This window comes from Conger conger, chromosome 2 (genome assembly GCF_963514075.1).
Source record: "Conger conger chromosome 2, fConCon1.1, whole genome shotgun sequence".
In the NCBI taxonomy this organism is placed as follows: Eukaryota; Metazoa; Chordata; class Actinopteri; order Anguilliformes; family Congridae; genus Conger; species Conger conger.
Window position 1 is genome coordinate 42,237,543 of NC_083761.1, and position 23,452 is coordinate 42,260,994.

General features: G+C 41.6%; 1 protein-coding gene across 1 annotated transcript in view; it reads right to left on the bottom strand.

The window, feature by feature from the left end:
- The window catches only part of wnk4a (WNK lysine deficient protein kinase 4a), a 67,929-nt gene that overhangs the window by 25,367 nt on the left and 19,110 nt on the right, over nucleotides 1-23,452 (bottom strand). The window contains exons 2-5 of the mRNA XM_061231674.1: nucleotides 13,104-13,276; nucleotides 11,944-12,164; nucleotides 11,262-11,419; nucleotides 171-259 (exon numbers count right to left, since the gene is read on the bottom strand). Coding sequence (XP_061087658.1) covers nucleotides 171-259; nucleotides 11,262-11,419; nucleotides 11,944-12,164; nucleotides 13,104-13,276 — 641 coding nt within the window. The remainder of the gene's footprint in view (nucleotides 1-170; nucleotides 260-11,261; nucleotides 11,420-11,943; nucleotides 12,165-13,103; nucleotides 13,277-23,452) is intronic.

The window sequence follows — 23,452 nt, forward strand, 5'->3', positions numbered from 1 at the left end:
ATCAACCTATATATTACTGCAGTGTTTTATAACCATGAACTACAAGCCTGACTGGTTCAGCATATTTGTTCTACTCATGAACATGGAGATCAAATCGGCTTTCATATAAACAATAACCAGCCAAGAAATGACACTTATTGAATGGGAGCTTAAACAAGAATCATGTTTACCTTTCGTCTTTATCCATATGAATGCATCCCTCAATTATCTCTTTAAGCTCTGGGACTTTTACTTTGAAAAAACTGTCAGGCTTCATTCCCTGTGAAATAGAGCAAGCGGGAATATCAGTGCATCACATCTCGATTGGAAGAGCACTCTGCAAATGAAATGAAAGTTAATGAAAGGGTTAAGGTTTAAGGGTTAAGGAATAGTTAATGAAAGTGTTAAGGAATCAAAGTTAATGAAAGGGTTAAGGAATCAAAGTTAATGAAAGGGTTAAGGGTTAAGGAATCAAAGTTAATGAAAGGGTTAAGGGTTAAGGAATCAAAGTTAAGGGCTTGTGTAAACATGAACTGTGTAAAAAATCAGAGATGCTTTTATTTTATATTTTATCACTAATGCAGGTGACATAAATGACACGTGATGGCTACCATTGGCAGTCTGTGCGCTGAAAACTGTTGGGGTGGAAAATTCCTGATTTCTAATTATTGGTTTCGACCAAATTCCTTGATTATCAATATTATCAGTCATTAATTAACAAAATACCATCAACTATAGCCAAATTTCAGCAATTACAAAAAATGTGATATTTTTATTTGCATTGCAAAATTGTGCACATTTTATCAATGTTATTTATAGATACATGTACAGTAGGTACTCTTCCTTCTCTGTACTCAAGCTCAGGGAATATTCATGACAAAGATTTTTGAAGCGCAGATTTTGTTATTACTGGGAACAGATTTTTCTAAATTTTATTTATCATCTAATCTCCCTAACACGATGTGAAGCCGTTGTGTGTTACTTGTCCAAACGCTTGTTAATCAAGGGAAATGAATGAAAACTGGTTGAGACAATGATCAGGTTAATGCCCCACCAATCTTCCGCCCCACCTGATTTTTGCTCCATATGCAGCCCTATGGTGGCTAGGAGAAATTAATACACTGTAGCTTTGCGGTAGGCTAATACCTGTAAACCCAAAGCACACTCCTATAAAAGCATGTGGCTGACAGTGATTGGAAAAGTAGATGAAAAACAGACGGCAGGAGTCTTGACTGCTAAGCACTGGGCAGTTCTATATTGTCTACTGATGGGATGCATAAGGCTGGGCAATGCTGTTCCAGCACACTGTTACAGAGATATTGCCACTAATCAAGAGATCAGCAATGCAGTTAGCAAAAGCAGTATGTACAGTGCACACAGTGTAGGACAGTGTGTGCAGACTACATTAAATGTAGCTAACGTGTATATGTACACACATTCGTGGCACAAAAGGTCTGTGTCCTCTGCAAGTTTACAGTCTTGTGGCGGGTAGTGTAAAACACCTGAAGATGGGTCACAGGTCAGAGGACCTATATTCACTCTCACAAGATCTACAGCAATGAACAGTGCACTCCAATAGGGCTGCCACAGGAGACCACCATTACCAATGCAGGTTATAGCAATTTGTGACTAACAGACTCTTAATGGGATGAGTAGGCAGCACGTGTGGGCACCTACATGTCATCTGCCCGATGACACCGAATAGAGTCTCCCTTATCAATACCACCTATTGATACCCAAAACAGCCCCCTTCTGCTAGAGAGTGTAAGCTCCACCCCTGCGAAGGAGGAAGACTGAATGACGTGAGCCACCATCCTGCATGACACAGAGCACTGCCCTGCTGTCAACAGAGCAACGTGCAGGAGAGGGAGGGAAACAAGAGGAGGGGGAAGAGAGTTAAAGGTGAGGGCAAAAGGGGGAAAGGGAGGGGAAAACAGTTTAGAAAGTGTTTATAAATGGGCTTGTGAATGTAACGGTTTGAAGGGCAAAAAATGGAACTGTGACAGACAGGCATTCAATGGTATCGGTTTTGTCTGAAGACCAATATGTGACAATAAGAACAACTGTCTCTCATTACATGAAACAGTGCACTTATCCACTTTAAATGGTTGACTGAAATTTGATATAGGACTTTTTAAAGTGCTTTTTGGAAAGTAAGCTTACAGCTTTGTGAAATGTACTATAGAAAGAATAAAAAAGAGAAATACTTGGTAAGGATCAGAGACCAACTTTTCAGCGCATACACAAAACCTCTTCATAACCACATGGTTTTACTGAATGCTGGCAGCGGATGTTTGTGAAGAAGGGTTCTGCCCTGGAGCTTGCATAGCACTGCTTGAATTATAAATGGGCTTCTTCAAGACAAAATAGTTCCATGTACAAGCCCAAAAGGGAAACCTGCAGTATTAGACTATTAGATTATGTCAAGATGTAGCAATAGCATTAGCCTAAAGTAGCACCATTTTTTAGGAAAATGTAAATAGTAATGCAGATTCGCTTCTGTTATTCTGGAGCTGAAATTAAGAGAGAGCGACAAAAACTAGCCATGAGTGACAGTTTCCTCTAGTAGTTACCTCGAAAGGTGAGCCTTTCACATTTACAGCAGACAACAGTTTAGTTATCAGCCTGCTTCAGAAAACAAAGTCTTAAGAGAAGGACAGAGGAGGTAAGCAGGTGAACAGAACCTGGTGTTCAGTGATGACACAAAACAAGCCCTCCCCAAAGTTTCAACTGCCTCCCAGAGGATACTGTGGTAGGAAGCCATTCATTCCTGACTTTGTTTACAGTGGAACAGATGGCTTTTGTTTCATATGTGCTAATATTATGCGGAGTAGCCATAATTTGATACTTTCCACCATAAAACATTAATATGACATTTGTCCCGGTCCAGGGCCAAGAGCAGAAAGAGAGCAAGGCTAGAGGGAGATCCAGTATCTGGTGAGAAACAGGTGGGATGACAGACATTTTAATCACAGTGCTCTCCTCTTGTACTTTGCGACACACAGATGAAAGGATAGCAGGGTATTTACTCTGCTGCAGACAGATGCTGCTCACAGAATCACAGCTCTTGTCACCTTTGGCTAGTCAGCGAGCAAGGAAATGATAACACACACATATGAAACAAGAAAGAATTAACATGAGGGACTTCTATCAGAATGGTAACACATCCAGGACACAACTGAATTCTGAAATTTGTCCTAATCAGTCCTAATTTATTCAGAGTCTGCAGTAGGCTCTTCCTGTTACAGTAACTGAATTTCATACACAGAGTGCTGAATGCATTTAATTTATAATAATAATGTCAGAGAACAGTTTTCCGCTCAGCTAAGCTATTCTGACTATAGCCCCATTCACAAATGGAACCTGCAACATTGGCAAGTTCACCCAGGTCTCTGCTAGGGAAAGATTCTGTGTTGAGTCTATTCAGACATGGCCATGCCAGATAGATTAGCCATGGCAGGATGTCTTCCCTCAAAAGCATAGGCAAATAGCTACACATATTACATTAGTAAACATTTCGCTGAATAACATTTTGGCAGAGATCTAAATCCTACCAACACAACATAGTTGAAGAGTTTTAAAGTAACTTATGGTATCATCTTTTCCCAACATAGCTATGATCCCAAACAGCTTATGTTAGATAAACAGTGGAAGCATGGGCTTACCAGTATAAAGTCAATAATTATGCAGTTGTAATTCAGTAAAAAGAAAATGATTTTGTTAGCCAAGTTAAATAGCTAGTTACTGTATATCTGCCATTGACATGTGATGCTAGCCAGCTTACTATGCTGGGTAAGTGGCAACCTAAAAGAGCCCGACACAGTTGTTTACCAAGAAGAATTATTGCATAGTACAAAAGCATTTTGTAATGCCATTCTTACAATAGACAGTCAAGGTGAAAAACACAGTTTATTCAATTCCTAAAATAAATATAAAAATTTCCCTTACAAAATCACACAATGCAGCTCCACTATCTTCAATGTGCAATATCACACAGTTATGCAAGAACTGTTGAATTCAGATTCAGTATTATTTATTATTATTACTGTGCCAGCAACTAAAGGGCTTACATCAGAACGTCAGAACCTGTTGCGTGCTTTATCCGAGAATGCAGCTGCTTTTGTTCACACTTTTACCATGGAGAAAGATTTCCATCTTACTCCCTAACCCAGTAAATTGGAGGACCATCTTGCATGGAAACTTTGCCAGTTCATTACCGGTTAAGATGCATGTGTGACAAGGGCTTCTCTGTCTCAAAGCTGTGGTGAAAAGCTTGATGCAATGTACATGGATAACAGGATTTCAAAAAGGTGCTGTGTAATGGTGATAAAGGAACGTAGACAGCAGGCATTAAACAAATGTTTATCCTCCAACCTGCAGTACTGAGACAGATTTCTAAAAGCTGTTATCATAACATATCAGAAGAAATCACCCAATGTATCTGACTGATTACTCACAAATTGCAGATGCTATCTTTGCCTTGCAGCCACAGCAATATTACAGTCTCTTTTGTATAATTATATGTTTTGGTTGCTACAGAAATGTAAGATTGCACAACAAAAATACTAGCATTAAAATAGACTATAACACTGTCAAATCAATTTCGAGTCCAAAGGGGACACTCATTGCCGTGACATATTTCATTTCTCCCAGAAGTGCAATTATTTGTATGGCTGGTTGAAGGTCACAGAATTCTTTCCCCGTTTATTTTCTGTGATTGTTTTGGATGATAACTAATACAAACAAACACACAACCCTGGTTTCATTATTTTAGCAATGCCAGTTGAGAAGCTCTGTTTCTTGTTTACAATGTTCTGTTAAAGGCAAAAAGCATGTTAATTGCGTGAACTTATGTATTCAACGGAATACATAATCAGCCGCATCTCTGCCCTTTATTTGCGTGCTCCACCCTTAAATGCATCTGCATTAAGGAGAGAAGCCCAGCTTGTGATGACTCGAGGTCACACACATACTGCGGTTCCCGTCCTGTGGACCAGTTTGATACATGCAACGCATGTTTCCAGGGCCGAACGCCTATGCGCCTGAAAATCATCTCAAGAGGCTTAGTAAATCTGGCCATTAGAGAAAGTACTCTATCAGAGTCTATTTGACACTGTGTGTTTCAATGAGGGTAGAGAACAGCAAGCTCTGGTTGTACAGGACTGCAGTCTCTCCAGGATCTCCAATTGCTATATTTAGACCTGCGGTGGGTGGAGCCAGACAACCAGGGCTGTTGGTTTAGCATGTTACTTGTAGTGGCTTCAGGGGTACCACGCCTCCCCATTCCTGCAGTTCAACATGCATGTGCCTCAGCAGTTAAATGGAGGGGCTCATGGGAGTATCACTGATTGTACAACTGATATGGGTTTAGGTTGTAGGCATTGGGCAATCTGGCAGATGTATGTGCTGTTGATTTATTGTCAACATGTCACCCAAAGCCTGGGGAACATTTTTGTGTTGAAAAGCGGGTGAAAAGTCAGTGAGATGCCATCCAGGCATTCAGGTGAAAAGCCTGCTACATTTGATTGAAAAGGATTTTGGTAACATTATTGAGCTATATTTGGGTTAACATAGTTAGTTTATCCCTCAACCAAGATTTCCGACCCTCTAAACGTCTAGACTTTTGCTCTGTGGGAAACATTCTTTGGAAATACCACAGCACTGATTGCGATCCACAACCATTCCCCAGATGTACAAAACATGTTAATTGTGTATACTTTTAGAATTGCCAATAATCTTCAGTTAACCACAAACCTGGACATGTTAAAGTGCACAAGATAGACAACATTTGCTGAGATTTCAAATTAGAGCCGCGATACAATAAAGGTGTAGATGTAGCTGCTGAAACTAAATTGTAGGAGTGCAAAGAAATATCACAGCAGTGAATATACAATACCATATAACAGATTTTTCTGTGTATTTTCTACTAATGGAAAACAACAACTTTCTGTTGTAGAAAACAAGCCTTTTGAATCACAATTTAGCAGGCTAAATGTCATGGCTAAACGGAATAGGAATTCTGAGCAGCAGTAACATTTTTGTGATGCGAGTTAAATGTAGATTTTCTCAAAATGATTGTGCCTTATAAAACTACTGAAATACTCTTTCTTTATACCTCGAGGCACTCTTGATAATTATTAGTGTTCACAGGACTCAAAAAAGAAAGGAAGAAAGTGTTCATAATACCATTTTACTACACCAGCAAAAGAGAGCAGGGCACTGACTCAGTCCTGTTCATGCTATGGGGCAGAAAGAGTTTGGAATTCCTCTCCTAACAACACTCATAACATGGCAGCACAGGTCATTCTTCACATTAAAATTAAGCCTAACTCCTGGCACCCGCCTATCCAACGACCTGATCATAAACTCGTCCACAGCAGGGAAATGTCAGGCAGTTAATCTTTTAATAATTTTTTCTGAACAGTTCCCATAGTATAACCCTCCTATTATGTTAAGATTTTATGACCGGTTTTACATTTGGAGTCAAATTGAGCCCAACAGTTGAAATAAACACTAAGATATTGTAATAGAAAAATTGACACGTAGTGTGTCGCCTTCTTATTGTCTCCCAAATCTGTGAGGAATCTCATTTTCGAGCCTTGGGAACAGTGAGTGAAAGTTTGGGACCTGTATGGTAAAGTGCCACCAGAATCATTCATTAAATCAAAGACATCTAAAAAATTGCTAGTATTGTTGTAAAAAAGTTGTGCGATTTTCTTACATTTTATACAGTTACAGAGGGTAAAAATAGCACTGGAAAACAGATTTGTATGCAAAGTTGGTACAGGACTTCCCATAGCATTATGTTTATTGCATTTTTACCATTTAATCCCACCAAAATAGAACATTTAAAAAATCATACAGTATCAAGGTTAAAAAAAGGTTAACTGGTTTTATGTCTAACACTGAATGGGGTCAAATTGACCCCAAACATAAAGCAAAAATGTACATTCTATTTGTTGTTTTATTTTTTTTAAACGGAAGACAATTATCATGTATCCTGCTGTCTTAGACAAAATAAGCCTTGGCAGATTTGTTTGCACAGATCATTTTTTGGTGATTGGTGGTTAAAATCACCAAGTAGGTCAAACATGCCACCAGCTGTGTTACCTCAGACTTCATAAGTGTGTTTCCAGCATGGACAGGCCTGCTGTTCCCTGGCATGTACCTATTTGTGCATCACAGCACTGCTGTGTCTACAGAATCGGTGTGATTGTGAGTGTGAAATGATTGTAGAAAGTTTTCTCCTTGCATGTATGCATGTATGATGCAGCTCTTCAAGGACAGCAGTATGGTGTAAAAACACCAGGAAAAAAAACATGGCAGGAGGACGAGGAAGGAAGATATACCCGGCACTGACCTTTGGCTGCAGTACACTGACTGACACCTCTATCCCTCTACTCTGATATATTTTGATTAACATTTCAATCCAACAAGGAGAAGGGAGCGCTAACTCTCAAGCACCTTGATATTTATTTACAAAAAAGATCTGTGTTGATGTGTCTATTAATGTGAAAACTTTTTTAAAATGTATACGTTTCATCAGGCGGCACGGTGCAGTGGTGCAGCACTGCCGCCTCACAGCAAGGAGGTCCTGGGTTTGAATCCCTGTCAGCCGGGGCCTCTCTGTGCGGAGTTTGCATGTTCTCCCCGTGTCTGCGTGGGTTTCCTCCAGGTACTCCGGTTTCCTCCCACAGTCCAAAGACATGCAGGTTAGGCTGATTGGAGAGTCTAAATTGCCCATAGGTATGAGTGTATGAGTGTGTGAGTGAATGGTGTGTTTGCCCTGTGATGGACTGGCGACCTGTCCAGGGTGTATTCCTGCCTTTCGCCCAATGTATGCTGGGATAAACTCCAGCCCCCCTGCGACCCTGTTCAGGATAAGTGGGTTAAGATAATGGATGGATGGATATATGTTTCATTCATTTCAGTGAAGTCTTGTGTACTGGATCCTAAACCTTTTGAGATTACCCACCATATAACGTATTAAAATACTGTATATCTGAAATGGCAACCCACACGAGTAAGAAACCTTATGCCATGGAGGGCTTCAGTCTCTGATGTTTTTTTGTGATTTTTGTTCAATCAGCAGACAATTTAGGCCTTGGAAACAAGGTGGGCAGACATTTTAGCCAATCAATGACTTAAATGAAGCACTTAAGAGCAGGAACACATAAAAAACGGGTAGACACCTCATCCGTCCAGGACCGTTTGTCCATTTAAAATGAAACCTCATTCCCTTTCATTTCTGTAAACTGAGGTAAGCCTTTTTTTTTTTACCTGGATTCCTAAATGTATGTTTTGTTCTTTAATTCAGGTATTTCTGCTTGAAGGAAATGCATAACTCTGTAAAGGCCATTATAGATAAGAGGCAAGGACAGTGGACATGGTGCCAAGGGATTGAGGAGGAAAGGAGAACTCATCAGATTACAAGGCCTTGAATTTTCATTTTACACCTGAGTGAGCCCTTTATGTTGCGCTCCAAAAAAAACCCAACAACACAAAGGGCCAGATTTACTAAGCCTTTAGCAATGATTTTCAGGCACACACATGACGCATTCTGCCCAGGAAACATGCCTTGTATGCATCGAACTGTCACAGGGGGCTAGAACCGTAGTATGCATGTAATCTAGGTGAGTCATCGCAAGCTGCGCTTCTCTCCTTAATGCATATGAATTTAAGGGTGGATCACGCAAATAAAGGGCGGAGACATATAAATGTGGCTGATATGTATTCCGTTGAATTTACAAAAGCTCATGTAATTAACGAGCGTCAATTTGTGCTGTCTAAACATCAGATTCACAAGCGAGACAGAGGTGTAGCCTCCGAAGATGCGCTGAAATAATCTCAGTGTGATTCCTGTTGCATCACACTATGATCCGTTGCATCACACTCCGAAGATCAGTGCATCTTCGGAGGCTGCCCCAGAGCACAGCAATTCCCAGAGAAATTTAAAACAGATTATTAGTAAGAAAATATTCATTAATGAATGCCAAGCAATAATTAAGACTGGGTATTCGGGGTGTCTCGGTGGCGCAGCCTGTAGAGCACTGACCGCATGCTCATTGCTCAACCTGACCGTCCGACAATTTGCTGCACGTCTTCCCCTCTCTCGCTCCCATTCTTCTTGTCTCTCTATACTATACTGTTCAATAAACGCTGAAAAAGGCCTAAAAAATATCTTTAAAAAAAATAGACTGGGTATTTGTATTTACAAAATAATTTTTTTAATTAACCAATGACTCATGTGAAGCAGTGGAATGTGACTGAAATAACTTATAAATAACGTTGAACCATTGTGACAATAACACGGGTCTGAAGTTTAAAAAACAGTGTTGGAGCTAGTAAAAATATGAGTTGGCTAAATGCATTGAAATGCATCATTGTCTGCAGAAAGAGCGTGTTTGTTTTGATTAGTTATCCTCCACAACAATCACGGAAAAGAAACAGGAAATTCAAGGCGCTGGCAAAAAAAGAGAGAATCACCTGTGACTTCTGTGACAAACACTATATATATACATAATTACAATTATGGGAGAAATAAAAGATGTCCTGGAACCTCCCACATGATGTTCCTATTCTATCCCTGCAGTAGTCAAGCTCATTGCAACATTACATCTTGCATTTGGATTCATTCAAACTACAACTGCCGCCATAGCTGGATTATCTGCACATTGTGTCCTGCACTGGATAAACTTTTATATGGCACAAGATATATGGATATCATCACACGCAGTGAAGATATTCAATGCACTTAACAGGTGTTTTAACTGTGCTGTTTAAGATCTGCCTCAATAGGAAATTGCGATTAGTAGGCAGTCCTATTCACTGATTGTGAAATGAGCTGTTGCCTTTGTAAATAAGATGTTAATTTCAGGCAGACTGCGACAGCACCAATATACCCTCGTCAGGCCACCTTTAGCACTGTGAATTTCATGTATTCAAATCTGGTCCAGTGTGTTGTGCTGTTATCTGACCTCAGCTTACTTTCCCTGAGAAAATGTGGATAAACCTTATCAGAAGACTGAGCAATTGCCCAGTGTTTCAGAAAGCATCATCGTCAACATGCATTAATATGAACACCCACTTTAAAATCCATTGCATTGGTTCTTTGTCTGTAGTCATATCCCAGAATACCTCTTTCCACCTGTTTATATCATGTTTCCGTGATGGAAGACCACTGATTCAAGCACCACAAGCATTCCTTTTCAGGTTCTTGTCACTAATGCTCTCACTTAAGTGCTTTAATAGCTAAGCATGTTATGTTAAGTATCTGGCTTTCCCATGGAAAGAGAACTGACTTTTGCTGTTCTAAGGCCCGGACACACCAAACCGACGGTCGGCGTCGGAGCCCCCGGAGCCGTCGATGAGCGAGCTCTCACCGACGTCCGACGGAGTGTCGGCGTGCGGGACACACCGGAAAGACTCGGCCGACAGGGCTCCACCGACGTCCGACGGTTTGGTGTGTCCGGGCCTTTAGAGATGTCCTTTCAGAAAAGTACGACTTCCATCAAAACTGCCTACGTAAACCATTACCAACAAAAATCAGTCTCACCAAGCAGGTCTCCAGGACCAGGAATGAGGACCAATGCTCTATTGTGCACTCTACTACTAGTCTTTATACCCTTCACATGATTATACCTCTTCGGAAAATGTGGACCTGTGAGAAAAGAACCTACCCAAGATCACTTGAACATGGCTTCAAATGTAATCTTGAAATGCAATCTGGAAAATACTAATGCTAGCCTAATTTTCAAACCAGTTCATCATCTGAAACCGATTTATGTCCACTAACAGTTAGTCAGGCTGTATCCTTATGCCTGACTCGACTGGCTCCTGCCTTGTTAAAGTGTAACTCCTGATCACAGAACTAAATGATGATGGTAAATTAAAGGCCAATTAGATTACTAGATTTAGACATTTCCAAATGCAATTTCTGCTCTGAAAAGGCAGATTCCTTACTTCCTGTAAGTAAATGTCCATTGGAGATCCTAAAGCTTGCTATTGTATGGCCTCATAGCAGTTATGTTACACATTTGCTATAGCACTGTGGTCTCACTTAAACATTAAATAAATGTCAATGTCCTGTCTGTCGCCACAAATCACCAGTCTAAATGAGCCTGTAGCACATCCCACATAAAGCCCTACGGCTTGTACTGGATATGGCTAAAGCACAAATACATTGCACTTTAATTCCAAACACACACTAAATGATTGCACAGAGCACAGACAGGAAGTCATGCCATCATGGTTATTTATACCCAATTGAGAGTTCCACTCACACTGGTGACTTTACGGTAAATCTGGGCCGCATTTTGGCACTCGGAGTAGGGGTACTCTGACGTGGCCATCTCCAGGATGCACATCCCGAAAGCGTAGACGTCCACCGCCTCATCATATTTCTCCTCGTACATCTCTGGGGCCATGAACTCCGGAGTCCCTGTGAGGGCGGACGGAGTAGCGGTGTAAGACACAGACTATCACACGAACGCGGAGATACAGCACACACGGCGGCTGACGAGGTAGTGGTAAATGAACATATCAAATCATGTCAACAACAGCAGCTTTATCTACCGACCTTGAGAGTAACGTCACCGCTCAAGAAATTGCACCAGTTTGTACACAAAGCAGATCTGTATGACCTGATGTAAAAGCGGAATGGAGCACTCAGAGGCAATCCGTGACGCAAGGGTGGGAGAGTAGCTCATTGCAATCTCAGTGAGTACTAGATATCACATGGCTGACATGTGCTTTCATGGAAAGAGCTCTGGACACAGAAAAGATAATCATGCATGAGTATTATTTGAGTAAGCCACAGTTGCTGTACCAAAATTAATACACAATCCAGCAATATACTTTCAGTGCATTCATAACGGATCCCTGATGGACCCCTGATGGACCCCAAAATGAAGGCCGGATAAGGCACTGCTCAAACAGACACAACAGTGGTGCGTGAGGACTCACCGATAACGCTTTTGGCAAAGGAGGCACTCTTGAGGGTAGCTAGGCCCAGGTCCCCGATCTTGACAGAGCCGGTGGGGCCAGTGATGAAGATGTTGTCGCACTTGAGGTCCCGGTGGATGATGGGCGGTGTGCGCGTATGGAGGAAGTGAAGGCCCTTCAGGATCTGTCGGCTCCAGCGCTGCAGCAGCTTCAGCTTCATCTCCTTGAATCTTTTAAGGTACCTACAGGACACAAAGCGCTGAGCAGACCAAACACCTAATACTATTTCCTGCCAAAAATGTAGGAGGACACCTACTTACACATCTCTCTTCTAAAAAGGAATGAGCATCATGAAATACAAATACTGATGGAATACTGGAATACCGATTTGTACATTACACACAGACAGATCAATCCAAACAGTAACAAGTACACAAATGTACAACAAGTTTTCAAATGTATTTAGCCACTTGCATTTAAGGAGAACATACATAAGTCACTTGTCTATTGGCATAGCTTTGTCCTTGACAATCTCAATGCGTCAGTCTGTAAACTGACAACACCGCAGAGCAGTGTTATTTATACCGGATCTGAGAGGACACAGTAGAAGCCTTTCCAGCTCTCTATCAACAACACTCAAGTACATAGATTAGGTTTCTTTGCTTTGTTTCTATATAAAGGCGTAGCTGGAACTGGCAATCACTACTGCAGTCTATGGAGTACAAGTATATAGGATTTCCTTCTTTATACTAGCGAACTCCTGTAATGTGTATCTTGGTACTTAAGTTATTACCACAAGCATGAGCTGGTTTAAAATCTAGTTGGGGTGGTTCTGCACAAAGCAAACTCTTTGGTTGGTTTTACTTATTGGTGCCCTGCTGTAAAATCCAGCTATGCCAGCTTGAAATTGAAGCTGGTCAAGCTGGTCATAAGCTGGTCTAGATGGGTATGAGCTGGTCAACCAACTAGTGATGGCAGTAAACCATGTCAAGCTGGTCAACCAGCTACCAGCAGTTCCAGAGTTGTTTTTTTCAACAGGGTGTATAATTGGTAAGTTCAAGTTCACACAGCAATGGAATTCAGCTCTTTAAACAAACCACCGACCGGTTGATCCCCACATTGCTTCCCAGGGTTAGTGAGCATGCGATGGAGGAGGAGCTTGATGTAATGGAGAGACTCACGTTTTCAGAGTTCCTGAGGTCATGAGCTCGGTGACTAGGAGAATGCACTTGTGGCCCTTCAAGGTGGACTTCCAGGAGTCGTAGAAACGCACAATGTTGGGGTGCTGCAGGCCTTTCAGCATCTCCACCTCCTCGCTGAAGCGCTGCCGCTCCACCTTTGTCAGCTTCCTTGTCTGGGGAAGGGGTACAGCAGTCCCGTGTCACCGAACAGCAATACACACAACAGCCTTCTGCTGAAATGAGCAATGGTCATTATTTGAAAGTATCTCATACTGCATGAAGCTAAAGACTGCCAAAAACCTCAATGCAGGGGAGATCAGACCTTGGTCAAATATGCAATTTTTTTGGAGTCAAATAGTTTTCTGTGCTCAATTGATCTTGCCTGCTGCAATTGAGCCAACCAAGAGAACCAGAAGGTGAGGCTTACACTTTTTGAGAGTATTTCATAGGTTCAAATACACCAGACAAGCTCAAGTATGATAATGACTCATTGTAAAACACTAATAATCCGGATCTCATAAACAATTTTTGTTTGTTTGTTACCTTCATCATATCAAACGGCTGACTTTTACTTTTTTTTTGTTTGTTTTGTTTTTTACCAATAGTGGCATGCCCTTTCAATTAATTATAGTTCTTCACTTTGTAATCAATGGGAAGTGTGCCTCATTCTTATTTAATGCTCAATTTTATTAGCTAATTAGTCACGTTGTCACGGTGTGCATAACTCGTTTCTTTGTATCTCTCAAGTACTGCTGTAGCTTAAAAAGGCCCTCAGAAAGTTCAGATGTTTGGGTAAAGTCTATCTTATCAAACTTATAAAGAGTAGGGCTGTGCAATATGGAAATTCTGGAGCCAGTATCAAAAAAACAATATTTGATTGCCAATGCCGGCTGATGCCCATTCCTAATGTTTTACATTTCAACACAAATGCAAACTGTGGCCAAGTTTCCACATTCATTGAAGAAGCAGATAAGCAACTTATAAAGGAAAAATGTAACAGGCTTTATTTGTACGGCATAACATAATACTTCAACTTTACCATTAAACACAAAGAGTGAATCTAGAGAACAACTGACTCTCTGTTTGTGAATTTGGCTAGTACAAATTATCCATTAAAACAAAAGATTTTCAGATCACTATGATTAAGCTGATGTTTGAGCCGATACCAATATGTTTGTTCAGAGTTTTTATGAGCCGTTACCAAGAAGAGCCCAACATTATCGAGCATCCCTTTTAATCCTTCCCTCTGCCCCGGTATATAAAGATGTGTTATGCAACAAAATAAAAGCAATTCCTCCATGTGGCATCAAATAGATCCAAAGCGCACAGACAGATGTTGCAATTACAGAGAACAAAGCCTGACATTTTGTGCAAAAAAAGAAATCACGAAAACACAGTTTTTGTCTAGTTAAACACACATGTCTGCAGTGTGTGAAGAGCGGGTGGAAAATTGCTGGGAGACCTAAGTGCTGCACTGTAACTGTTCTAGGAAATCGGGTAGCTGTGTTTGTGTTTACAGCTGGCTGGCGCTCTCCAAAATGGGCCCCGTCAACACAGGAGATCTGTCTTCTGCATCCTAGCTGACAGAGGGTAGAAAGTTCCACTCACTTAGGCATCCAGTTACGCAATGCAAAGTACTGTAATCAATTCAAGCATGGCCCTCCTTTTTCCACCCAGGAACACACTCCTATTCATTCAAGCAGACCCCAACGTAACACTGTCACGAAAATACAACCAACAAATCAATGCTTCAGAATAAGTACTGGCACACTTCGTTGTGATCCAGAATTGTAGATGGGGATGAACATGAGAAGTTATTGTGAAACCATGGCATCAAGAGCATGTCGATACGGCCTAAAGAGGGGGGGGCAAGAAGCTGCCAGCAGTATTTTCCAGGAGCCAGTTCCAAGAAATTCTTGAATCTGAGGAACTGCTCATTAGACATTAACAGGGAACAGCTTGTAAAATCGCAAACTAAATTCGGTATGAAGTAATGAAAGACTGTATCTTTCGATAAATAGGAAAATTAGAAAGATTTTCAATGAAAGACTATACGCAATTACACATTGATATAATTTGCATTATGTCCTCATAATATACACTTTATTAGGAACACCTGTACACCCCTTATTCAATGGATTATCTAATCAGTTAATCATTTGGCAGCAGTGCAATGCATAAAATATGCAGATACGGGTCAGGAGCTTCAGATAATGTTCACAATAGAATGGGAAAAAATGTGATCTCAGTGATTTCGACCGTGGCATGATTGTTGTTGCCAGACAAGCTGGTTTGAGTATTTCTGGAAATGCTGATCTCCTGGGATTTTCACGCACAACAGTCGACTCAGAATGGTGCAACAAACAGGCCGTTCTGCAATCAGAGGAGAATGGCCAGACTGGTCGAAGCTGACAGGAAGGTGACAGTAATGCAATTAACCACACAATACAACAGTGATATGCAGAAGAACATCTCTGAACACACAAACAGTCTAACCTCTAAGTGGATAGGCTACAGCAGCAGAAGACTTAATAAGATAAATAATAAAGTGCTCACTAAGTGTATATTCACAGAAATGTCAACATACAGTCTCAATGAGCTCCACAAGTCTTTGGACAAAATAACCAAACCGGTTATTTTGGTAAGCCTAATGTTTAGCCTATGTCTTTGACAGTTTTTTTCGGAGTTTTTTTCTAATTTCTCATAATGGCTTCCTTGACTTCATGGGCACAACTCTGGTCCTCATGTTGACAAATGGCAATAACAGACACCAAAGGCAATCAAAAGCCTAGAATCAAGACTAGATACTGAAAGCTTTATTATACGGCACTAAGGAGGCAACTGAATACACCTGACTAATCACATGCACCCCAAATGTTATGGCGTCATGAAATGGGGGACTATAAAAAAGTGCTGCAATTTCTACATGGTAAAGCCAAAATGTATAAAAAATACTATTTATTTAAATTTGCACTTTAACCACATGTGCTTTGTTTGATTACAAATCTTTGTGTACAGAGCCAAGAAAAAAATATTTGTCCCAAGACTTATGGAGCTCACTATGTTGTAATTTGTTTACACATACTGAATATATATTTTTTTTAAAAGACCAAAGAAATTCTAGGCTCATTAATGTTATTTCATGTATTTGCTCCAAACTAGCATTATTTAAATAGGGGATCCATGATGTTGGTCTGCTGTCCAGACAACCTAACATAAATGCTGCCAAGTAATCTGTTTTGCAAAAGAGGCAAGTGCTAATTGCCTTTCTAACTAAGGCTTTGAGTCTGTGTTGTGCGATAGGAACCTGAGAATGACCATCCCTTTGAGGCGAGCCAATCAATAAATCTAAATAAGGGGGCTGACATCATATTTGGCTTTTGCTTCACCGCATTGGGCTTTTTCATTCTCAGCTGGTTTATATATACCCAGCACAGTCCTAGTGTGTGAAGTGCTCACCTTTACAAAGGAGTTACATAAGGTCACCATAGCATCAGACAAGGCAGGATTGAAAAATGCAAAACTTTATTTGCATAATACAAGGGAAGATTTGGGGTGTTTTGAGGACGGCCCGTCATGCAAGGTAAAATGTGTGTTCAATCAGGACCCCAGTATGAACACCAATATATCCTCCAGGCTGCAAGCTGTCAGCTGTGTTTAAATCAACACATATCAGCTTGGAGGTACAGGAACTGGGCCCTGTGACACGACTGGTAGCAACTTGCAGGCTGCAAACTTGGCTGATGAGCCCCAACGCGCAAGGAGCACACAGTAGCCTTTCAGGAAAATGGGGGGAGGCTTTATAGAATTATAAAGTTTTATTGGAACAACATGTTATTCACCGATGTTCCTCAAACCAAAATGTGCGAGAGTGGAATCGCGAGAAAATTAATGTGCGGATGCTGACGCAGTCATGTTTCAATCTGAAAAAAACATTTCTGGAACAGACATATCCCTGGATGTAGGCCTTGCTGAAGAAAGTTTTTAAAGGTTGAGACAAACGTGTGCTTAGAGTGAATGTTCCCGACCAAGGCCTCTGTTTTAAAGAGCCGACAATCCTGCATGGCGGCGGACGGGCAGGTTTCTTTGTATCAAGCGGAGAAACGCCGCAGGCTTAAACGCATAACCTCGTTTTACCGACGCTCTTCAGGCCAGTATAATTCCTTAAAAGCCTTTTGACTGTCATGATGCTTGGGGCGCTGGGCTAGGCTTTCTCTGGCTGTGTGTAACAAAGAGAAGAAGCCGCAGTTGTAAACATGATGAAAGAGAAGCTTTTTTAACGTCGGCGCTGGAAGGCTTCGGTCGTTAGCAGCCCTGGCAGCTTCACCTGCCTTTGGCATTTCCTGGCAAAGATTACTGGCTGAGAAAAAAAACACAAGTTGGGTTCGCATGGCCTGATTCCACTTTCTCACATCATTCCGAACTGTTGTCCGGAGCATGCTGCCATCCTGCGCAAGCTTCCACTGGCAATCAAAAAGCCGGGGCAAAACAGAGGAGCCGGTGCAGACACAGAAGATTGTCAGACATTTTGCCAGCAAAATGTCCTGAATTGTATTGATATTTTTGCTACACTATGCTATGCCTATTTCTTAGCCCCTTCCACTTTGGCCCCCAAGAAGGCAATTTCAGCCTATTTTGTGCAAGTGCTATATCTCAAAAACGATGTACTGCACACACACGGTTGAAGATCAAATTAAAGAAGAGGCTTGTATGTCAGAACATGTACATACAGTGTACACAAAAGCTATATACAAATACAGTGTTACAGTTTAACACTGGATATCTCAATTTCTAAATGAGGATCCAAGAGGTTGTGGTTGAAAAACTGTAAGCGTGGCATGGCGGAGCCCGCTGTTTTATTGCTCTGTATGGATGATACGAATCAAAATCTTTTTAACAATTTGGCATCGTTGTTTTGTGGTTTCAATACATTGCAGTTTTTTGTATGATATACATATGATGATGAATTTCAGACGTTGATGTCTCAGCAACAAGAAGGCAGGCAGAGTGGATAAAGTAATAAAGAAATGAAGTTTATTTGAATTTGAAGCCTCACTTAAAGGTACAATAGGTAATGTCAAACTCAGTGAAGAGAGGAATTGCAGCAACAAACACCCTCAAACCAGAACACCGTTTATCCCTCCCCCTTCTCTGTGAACGCAGTGATGTTGAAACGCCATTGGCTGTGGCAATTAGAACCAATTTTCATACCAAAGAGCTTGAATTACTGTACAGCTATACAATGTTTTGGTACAGGGTGCATTAACTGTATATGGAAGGTAAGGGATTGTAACAATGTTTTAACACAAAAATCCTACATGTTGTACCTTTAAGCTGGGCTGCTATGTGTTCAGTGCTTTCTCCTCTCCCATGTGAGAGGGAGGAGGAGAGAGGTGGCGTTGCTTTGGTCAGGCCCGCTGCTGTGCCAGGTGAAGAGGTATCATCATATATAGGCAGGTCTGTACTATATATCACCCAGCTCAGCAAATGGATGTTCAGGGAAAAAGTTTGGGGGCACCGGAAATTGTGGGTTGTCACAGCTCAATTACAAAGTAGAGCCTCGACAATCTTTTCTGAGACTTCCGGTTCAAGCCAAACTGTGGGAACACTTCAAATGTTCCCACTGAAATCCAAGGCCAGGTTTTGTCTACACTTTCAAATTGTTTTTGTGGCAGTGCCCTTTCTACATACAGTGTAGTCCGTAAATATTTGGACAGTCTGCAAGTCCTTCACGGATCCCCGATACAGATATATATACCCTCAAAATAAAGCTGACAGTCTGCACTGTAACCTCATATTCATTGTTTAATTTCAAATCTAATATGCTGGAGTACAAAATAACAAAAATGATGTCACTGCCCAAATACTAACAAACTGCACAGTAAAGCTAAAATTTTTGTCCAGTCACCATTACTGTTTGCAGAATCTGTACACTTTTCTCAAGTTTCACTGAAGCCAAACCGCAGAAGTCTTCTGCTGAATGGCGATCAATGATAACCTACATACTGTACTGTTACACTGCATCTCTTGTATTTCAATCAATGACAACATATTTTCTGTAATATAGCATACACCCCAAGGACATTGCTTTGATTCATTCACGATAACTACTGTACAGTTTAAAATGAACCCAAGTTATAGTGTCCTCACATCACATTACCCAGTCTCCAGAAAGTTGGAGGAATTCATTATACTCCCGAAGTTGCTGCAGGATTTATGCTCAGCCCTTCGGGAGCTGTGTGGGGGTTGCGGTCAGGGTTTGCACAGCAAGGCCAGGAATGATTGGGCCAGAAGCCACATACCTGTGGTTACATAAGCGCAGCTGATAATATGGATGCTGGGAAAAGCAGTGCCTGACAAAAGAACCAGCTGAAAGGCCCGAGGCCACCAGAATGGTAGTGAGCGAGGCTTTTGGACTCAAGTAACCCTCAGGCGGAATGGCGACTGGCCTCACCTAAAAGTGAGAGGCACGTGCGAGGGGCTCGAAGCTCATTCCACCTGTGCGGCGCAGCCCCGTTCACACCGCCGACTCGGCCTGCAGACCACATGCTGCAGATTAGGCAATTAGGGTCAGCGGTATTGCAGCCCGCTCGAACCGGAAAATGCACAGCCATGATGCAGAGGCCCTGCTCACACACAACGGAGCTCTGCGAAATCCTTGGCACCACCTGAATTCGATCCGGACGCAGAGAAGGAAGGGGAAGGCTTTATTCCAAACTGGGTTGAGACCTCTGGAGCGCAAATCTACTTGGCTCCGTTTCCTCCCAAGGTCTCCTCCCAAGGAATCATTCTCTCAATTCACCTTCCACTCGTCATTGTATGTTCTCAAAACTAGAATTAATTCAACCACCACCTCATATAACATATGGATCTCAGGGTGCTGCACTCAGTGAGCTGTGCCATCATGAGGTGACTGCATGTACAGGTAAAAAAAAGCTGGAAAGCAGACATGCGGTTATAAACATGACGGCATTAATAAGCCAATTGCCTGCCTGCCAGCCTGTCAGCAGTCTCACACTGACTTCCCCTTACACCACCGTGCCAGGGGTGCTTGTGGGAAAACACGCACAGCTTGCGTGAGAATCAAAGGCACGGGCATGAGGCTGATCTCAGAAGTAGACAAAGCACCTTCCCACCTCTGGCACAAAACAGCCTGTCAGGTTTGGGGAACAGAGGAACCAAGCGCAGACTCAGGGGTAACAGGAAAATAGCAGGTTTAATGACACAGTGCAGATCCAAAATGCAATCCAGAAACAGCCAATGGTCAAAATCTGGGCAGATGGAAACATACAGGGCACACAGAAGAGTGGTCTGATGACAGGCAGAATTCAAAAACAGGAAGGCAGTCCACACAGACAAAGGCACAAAAACTTAATCAAAAAACACAAAGTCGAAAAAAGCCAGGCAGAGATCAAACAAGGAAAATCCAAAAAAAAGACCAGACCAGACCTGACCACACCAAATACAGGGGTGAAGGCACGGGGTACAGGAGGCTAGAACCGGGGACAGGAAAATACAAGGACAGACTCAGGATACAGGGTATGACGAACTAGCGTTGAGCAAACGAAACAGACCAGTATATATGCCACAGATAACAAGAAGAAACATGAATCAGGTGTGTGAACTGGGGAACAGATAAGGAACAGGTGAAATTAATGACAAGAGACAGGAAGGAAGTACATATAAGGAGTGGGAGGCGGATACAACAAATGGAGCACAGGTGAAACAAATGAATGAGAGTGAATGGAGCAGAAAACAGATATGGTGGTCACAGAGGGAAACAGGGAAAATGCTAGAAACAGGAAACACAGAAGCTGACACAGCTCGCATTAAGCTCCCGAAAGGAGGCTGAGTGGGAATGCTGCGGCATTAGCGCCAGCGTTCCTTGCCAGCATGCGCCGTCCCCTCCTGAACAGTGTAAACACGGGCGTCAGAACGGGGCGTTCGAGGTCTGAGAGCACACTGAGTTACCAGTGTGCACCATCCAAGAAAACCTGACTCCTGACCAATGGACACACGGAGTGGAAAAACAGGTCACACCACAGTTGGCTTTTTATGGGGTTCCAATTCTATCTCTTCCCCAGGCTTTGGAAATAGGCTGTGCCTGCCTGCCTTATCAGCATTCTTCCTGTTCACGTATCAAGCAGAGAAACTGCTGGCTTGGAGGCGACAGACAGATGCTGCTCCAAGTGCATCCCAGCAATATCTCTCTTTTCCCTTCCCCGTGGACTGACTCAAAACTTCAATCACAAAAAAAAGGCTTCTTTATTTGTTATGCAATAGACCGCAAGCAAACATTTTGGGGCTGGAATAAAAAGCTTATTCAATCATAGTAAAGGGTCCTGTACTGTTGACCCAAAATTCCCGCCCTGTTATACACAGAAATATGCGCATGTGCTGGCAGACCTATAATCCGTGAAGTTCACTTCCAACCAAATAGAGCATCTCTTTCACTGGCCTCAGACAAGCTGTTGTGTCTTAACTGGATCTTCAACAGGAAGCTTGCATGACTGACTAGTTCATCCAGGGATGTACATGCTGAAAGAAAGTCCAATTTCTATGGCTTTTCAATATAAAATGAAAAACCCCTCTGTACTATGCATCACCAAGCCACACAAAGCCTCTTCTTTGGCATCAGCAGTTCACTGGCGCCACAGACGGACAGGGTGGTTGTGTGTTGTGTTGACGCTAGCAATGCAAAAAATCATTTCTGTCCACTGTAGGGGACACAATTCTCTGGTTCGAATCTCAAGAAAGATGCCGAAACTGCAAGGGACATAATAAACATAAAAAATATTTCTGAAAATATTTTCAGTCATTTTCACTTCAATTATGTTATTTCAAAAATGTTAATAGCTAAATCTATTTTCTGCAGGGTCTCAGGAGGTTAGACTAATGAGAATGACAAGCTTCCTACTTCCTTTAAGGGGGCATTATGTGCCAATGTTATTATATTATGTTATTAAGTTATTGCATTAAAACTGTTGTTTTTTAAATATTATTATTGTTGTTGTTGTTGTTGTTTTTTTATAGAATATTGTACATAGTGCTTTCAGATTGTTCACTCAATGAAAAGGGCATAATAAATATGATATATTATTATTATTATTATTATTATTATTATTATTATTATTCTGATTATGTAACAGAAGAAGGAAACATCCAGCAATGCGGCATGCTGAATAAAGGAAGCCAGTCTCTTATAGGGTGGTAATAACTCAATCTGCTTTATCTCTTTTACTGTTGACCTCCTTCATCAGTAGTCCAGGCCCAGGGATTCCAACCTGCTCACCACAACTTTAATATAAGGTTGGAAGACTCCAATGGAATAGACTGCCAAGGTGTAAACAAGTCGTGTTCACAAGGAGTTGCTGTTTCTGAGGGGCAACGAGTCAATAAGTCGCAAGCTGTCAAGAAGGTCCAAACGGCATTGGATGTCTCCATGCTTCCATTGCTCCATACTCTTTCTTTAAACAATAGTTCAACATCTGTTATCCTTAATTCATTTCATCCCCCCTCATTCCACCTTGGTCTTGGTTTGGTTTCTTCAAAGTGCTTCTTATAGGTACTGTGACTATTTAGGATTACTATCTTTCTGAAATGAAATGTGCTTTGTAAGGTCACTCAGTGTAGATATAAGATACTTTTTTCTCAAAGGAGCTTTGACCTCCCAATGGAATTTGCCTCAAAAAAAACAAAAAAAAAACACATTTAGACCTAAAAAAGAGCTTCAGGAAATTGCATGAGATCACAAGATGCAAAGTGCAGACTGTGTTAGTTTTGCCCTCCACTCTGTCACTATGAATGGACAAAGACAAGCTGTGTAATGACAAATAACCTCTGAGGAACAACCTCTGACTGACTGTGCCCACACTGACTGTGACTGACTGTGCAAGAGTGAGTGTACACTCATAAATGCAGGTGAGCAGGTTTCTCCTGTTCTGTCCGACTGTTGGTTGAGCTTTCAGGATCCTAAGAAAACATCAGTAGTGCCTGGTGGTGCCAATCAACCACGTATCTGATGGAGAGACTGAAGGCTAAGGTCTCTTTTTTGTTTCCAGGGTGAACGGCAGCATTATGCGCTTTGATGAAAAAGAACAACATCACCGTTTTATGAAAAGGTTTATCTTTAGTAATACACTAGATTAAACATAACAAAGCTGGTTTTCTTTGGGAGTTTTGTGGGGACTAAAACTGTAATTCGGAGGCTCAAACAAAAATCCCCTACAATGCAATGTGAAAATGCACAAGGTGCAGTTTGCATAAAAAGGTAAAGTACCAATCTGGTGTTTCCTTCAGTATCTCTGAAACAGCACTAATTTGCCTTTTTTTAGCTATAATCTAAAAGC